We start from the raw sequence: 4,800 nt of genomic DNA on the forward strand, positions 1-4,800 counted from the left end.
GTCTAACAAAGAAAAACACATTTTTTGTCAAAATTCGTTTTTATTAGTCAACATAGATCCCTTCAAGAGCGATACAGCGATTATAACGACCTTCCAATTTTTTGATACCATTTTGGTAGTACTCCTTCGGTTATGCCTCAAAATAGGCCTCAGTTTCGGCGATCACCTCTTCATTGTAGCCAATTTTTTCCCTGCGAGCATCCTTTTGAGGTCTGAGAACAAGAAAAAGTCGCTGGGGGCCAGATCTGGAGAATACGGTGGGTGGGGAAGCAATTCGAAGCCCAATTCATGCATTTTTGCCATCGTTCTCAACGACTTGTGGTACGGTGCGTTGTCTTGGTGGAACAACCCTTTTTTCTTCTTCATATGGGGCCGTTTTGCCACGATTTCGACCTTCAAACGCTCCAATAACGCCATATAATAGTCACTGTTGATGGTTTTTCCCTTCTCAAGATAATCGATAAAAATTATTCCATGCGCATCCCAAAAAACAGAGGCCATTACTTTGCCAGCGGACATTTGAGTCTTTCCACGCTTCGGAGACGGTTCACCGGTGGCTGTCCACTCAGCCGACTGTCGATTGGACTCAGGAGTGTAGTGATGGAGCCATGTTTCATCCATTGTCACATATCGAAACTCGGATGTATTACGAGTTAACAGCTGCAAACACCGCTCAGAATCATCAACATGTTGTTGTTTTTTGTCAAATATGAGCTCGCGCGGCACCCATTTTACACAAAGCTTCCGCATATCCAAATATTGATGAATGATATGACCAACACGTTCCTTTGATATCTTTAAGGCCCCTGCTATCTCGATCAACTTCATTTTACGGTCATTCAAAATCATTTTGTGGATTTTTTTGATGTTTTCTTCGGTAACAACCACTTTCGGGCGTCCACCGTCCTCCGTGCTCATTTCACCACGCTTGAATTATGCATACCAATCAATTATTGTTGATTTCCTTGGGGCAGAGTCCGGAAACTCATTGTCAAGCCAAGTTTTTGCTTCCACCGTATTTTTTCCCTTCAGAAAACAGTATTTTATCAAAACACGTAATTCCTTTTTTTCCATTTTTTTACAATAACAAAAGTTGCTTCACAAAAGACGCTCTATCTCACAAACTAATTGACTTGCAGACGTCAAATTTTGACACGAATCATTTGAAGGTTGGTACTATATAAAAATAATATGCATTTAATACTAGCGACGCCATCTATGTGTCAGACCGGGGACTTATCAGCCAACCTGTTACCTGCTAAATGTTTTTATAAAATTATTTTTCTTGCAAAATAAGTTAAAAAATTAAATGGTCACGAAAACAATGTACATGACCTGTATGGCCATGTAATGGTTCTAGACATGTCTATATGTAACCTATAAAAATGCTTTTTTCCTGCAAAAAAGTCTTTAAAATTGAATTACCAGGTACATGATTTTCCCGACCATATAATGGTCTCAAATTCTATCATTTAAATGATAGAACGTGTTTGTGGCATTAGAGAACCATTTAAATGCTTATTGCCAGCATATATTTTTCTTGGCTAGAATATTCTTTTCACAAAGACTAAATACATGTTTTTTGCGACAACTACATGCTCTAAATAAGTATTAAATGAATGCGGCAATCATGTCCAAACATGTTTTTTCTGTGCGTGGTAATTCGATTGTGGATGACGGACTTCGGTAGAAGTTTCTACGCAATCCATGGTGGAGGATACATAAGATTCGGCCTGGCCGAACTTATGGCCGTATATACTTGTATCATAATTGTTGCTACCAAAAAAATTTTTTTTCAATGTTTAAATTAAAATATATTTCGAATTAGTATATTATAGTTTATAATGTATTTATCATATATTATTTCTCTCACTCAGTTAAGTCGTTTTGCCCATCCTCTGTAAGATTGTTAAGTTCTTGTTGATCGTCTTCCAAATCTAGATTTTGTTCTTTTGTATTTTCCTGAACTATAATATTTTCTTCCAAACTTATATGTTCTCCAATAAGAACTGGTTCGTCTCCCGTAGTCGGTGGAGCGTTAGCAGAAAGAGAAACATTCGACTTTGGTTCACATACATCTTGGAATTCGAAATCGTTGAATGACTATAATTTTAGAGAAACCCAATTATTTAGATTCACGAAATTAAAAAAAGTCTAAGCTGCAATAATTCTTACATCTTTTTTGAATTTTTGATTTTTTTGCTGACGAAAGAAACGTTGGATCTTACGAGCGGCTTGGTCTTTTTCCATAATATCAATATGGGACTCCAGGGACTCCTGGAATAAATAAATTAATAAATGGCTTTTAAATAAAGCTTTGCTAATTATAAGAGCAGATTTTCAGCAGATGCAGGGTGGCTGATATGTAAATCACCAAAGTAAAGCGCTATATATTTTTAATTTTATTTTTTAAAGGATGCGCGCAGGGAAAAAATTTGGCTGCAATGAAGAGGTGATCGCCGAAACTGAGGCCTATTTTGAGGCAAAACCGAAGGAGTACTACCAAAATGGTATCAAAAAATTGGAAGGTCGTTATAATCGTTGTATCGCTCTTGAAGGGAACTATGCTGAATAATAAAAACGAATTTTGACAAAAAATGTGTTTTTCTTTGTTAGACCGGGGTCTTATCAGCCAACCTGTTATACCGCGCTTTTTGTGCTAGGCTAAGAAGTTTCCGAACTGCCCTCGTATCTATCGACCCATAAATCATAAATACACTTTTGCAAAGTTCTCAAAAAATTGCTTCAGATTTAAATGTTTCCCATATTTTTTACTAGCATTGTGTTCCACTCCATGGCATTAGCCGACATAAATTTAAAGTATATAAATTTTGTAGAACTCTAACAAATTTTGTCCAGATCTGGTCAGATTTAAATATATGTATATAGGAACATAAACCTTTATATAAGCACGCAACACAAAGGATATGCTATCGAAAATATGAATCTACAAAGTGATGTAGGGTATAATATAGTCAGCTCCGCCCGACTTTAAAGTTTCCTTACATGTTATCTTTGACTATTTGGTTTGAAAAATCCAATATTCTTACCTCTATGGGTTTTCCACTATCTTTCATTGCAAATAGCGAACGTCTTGCTAGAAAACCTCTAAAATTGGACTATAATTTTATTATTAACATATTAATTATTATTGTTAGCGTGAATTTATAAATTATTTAAATACCTGTATTTTTATGGCAGCTTCTTGTTGCTTACGTTCCTCTAGGCGTTTTTCTTCACGATTGCGAAAATATTGATATAAGGTCTCAGTACCCTCGGCATTCTTGGAAAATGAAATCGTAACATAATTTTTGTTTTCAGTGTCTTGCATTGGAGTTTATCTACTCTCCATTCAACCTCTTACCTCATGAGCTTTCATATAGGCCTCGACAAATCTCTGATAGGCAGCTTCTATAATAGGCTTAGACATTTTCAATTCAACTTCTGAAAATTTACATTTGCGTATAAGTTCATCGAATACATCGACCTCATTGAATTTTATAAATTCATTATTTCTTTCGGTGTCACATCTTCGTTGGGCTAAAAATCTTTTAAAGCAATCCTCCATAGCTTCACACATTCTATCGGCTTTGATTTTTGGTATATCACAAAGACACATATCGGCTATGATTTCATCGACTATACGCAAAGCCTGATTTATACCCATCATGGCCACTGTAAGATGAAACAGGCAAAACAAAAATGTTATAATGAAAATCTCGTTGGATCCACTTTTGTCAGGCTGAATTATTTGCAAATTTCTATATATACAAATATGTATATATGGACATACAAATAGACAACCAATAGACTAAATAGTCTCGGTAGAAGATTTAATATAGATCGGTACTTATAATATGGACAATTGACTACCCTTGAATTGCAAGTCAATGACCACTCTTATCCATATATGTACATACTTACTCTGAGCTTTTTCTTTTGCCAAAATCAATGAATGGAGATAGTCGATAATAAATTGACAAAGGCCTTCTTTGGTTGGTTGACATCTTAAAACTTCACGGGTTATATCGGAGAGAAGTTCAGGCAATCCATCGGGTATATTAATGACCTGAGATCGTATTTTTCCATGTTGTACTAGGAAATTCATATTTCGATTAAAAATGTACACAATTTTTTTTTAGTTTTTTTTGTATATTTTTGCTGTCAATCCAAAGACTTCAATAATTATAAGAGGCGTTTGCTACTGAGTCCATTGAAAGCCATATTAGAATAACGCGCATTGATGGAATTATTGGTACAAAAATTCAACAAAATGCTATAAGTTTACACTACACTCATAGAAAAAAGTCTGCAAATAACAGCAGTCAATGTCTGCTGTTATATTTTTGTACTTCAGAGCCTAATGAACAACAAATTATAAAATTATTATATAATTTAGGTTATACATTTTCCCCCAAAGCCTGTTTAAGAACCAAAAGTAATTTATATTTTTATATTTTAGTACTGCAATATACTTAGAAGCTCATAAAAAAGTTGGCAACCCTGCAATGTATAACTACTAAAAAACATTGCTCCAGAATATTTTCAAATAAAAGATTAAAATTGAACGCAAATTTCTGCAGTTTTAGTGAAGAAATATTTTATTCACTTCCGTGGACGATCTCCTGACAAAAAAAAATATGAAAGTCAGTTCATAAAATAAAGATCTGTGATTACCAAAGCCTGTTCTATTTTGCTGTATGATTTATCGTAGAAGAAGAAGTACTTTTGCCGCCTTCTGTTGCGTTGGGTGTCCATTGACATAATTTTTCCTGCCGTATTGTTTTTTATTGCTGTTGA

At 34.8% G+C, this 4,800-nt stretch overlaps 1 protein-coding gene across 1 annotated transcript; it reads right to left on the reverse strand.

Annotated features, from left to right (window-relative positions):
- Positions 1 to 1,809: 1,809 nt before the first annotated feature.
- Rsbp15 (Radial spoke binding protein 15) lies at positions 1,810 to 4,338 on the reverse strand. Its single transcript, XM_075289702.1, has 6 exons — positions 3,925 to 4,338; positions 3,365 to 3,675; positions 3,185 to 3,283; positions 3,051 to 3,119; positions 2,176 to 2,277; positions 1,810 to 2,103 (listed from the first exon to the last, which is right to left on the reverse strand). The coding sequence occupies exons 1-6, from the start codon at positions 4,106 to 4,108 to the stop codon at positions 1,870 to 1,872; spliced, it is 999 nt and encodes a 332-aa protein (XP_075145817.1). The 5' UTR covers positions 4,109 to 4,338; the 3' UTR covers positions 1,810 to 1,869.
- Positions 4,339 to 4,800: the final 462 nt, after the last annotated feature.

The sequence above is a fragment of the Haematobia irritans genome, chromosome 1, assembly GCF_050003625.1.
Source record: "Haematobia irritans isolate KBUSLIRL chromosome 1, ASM5000362v1, whole genome shotgun sequence".
NCBI classification, from domain to species: domain Eukaryota; kingdom Metazoa; phylum Arthropoda; class Insecta; order Diptera; family Muscidae; genus Haematobia; species Haematobia irritans.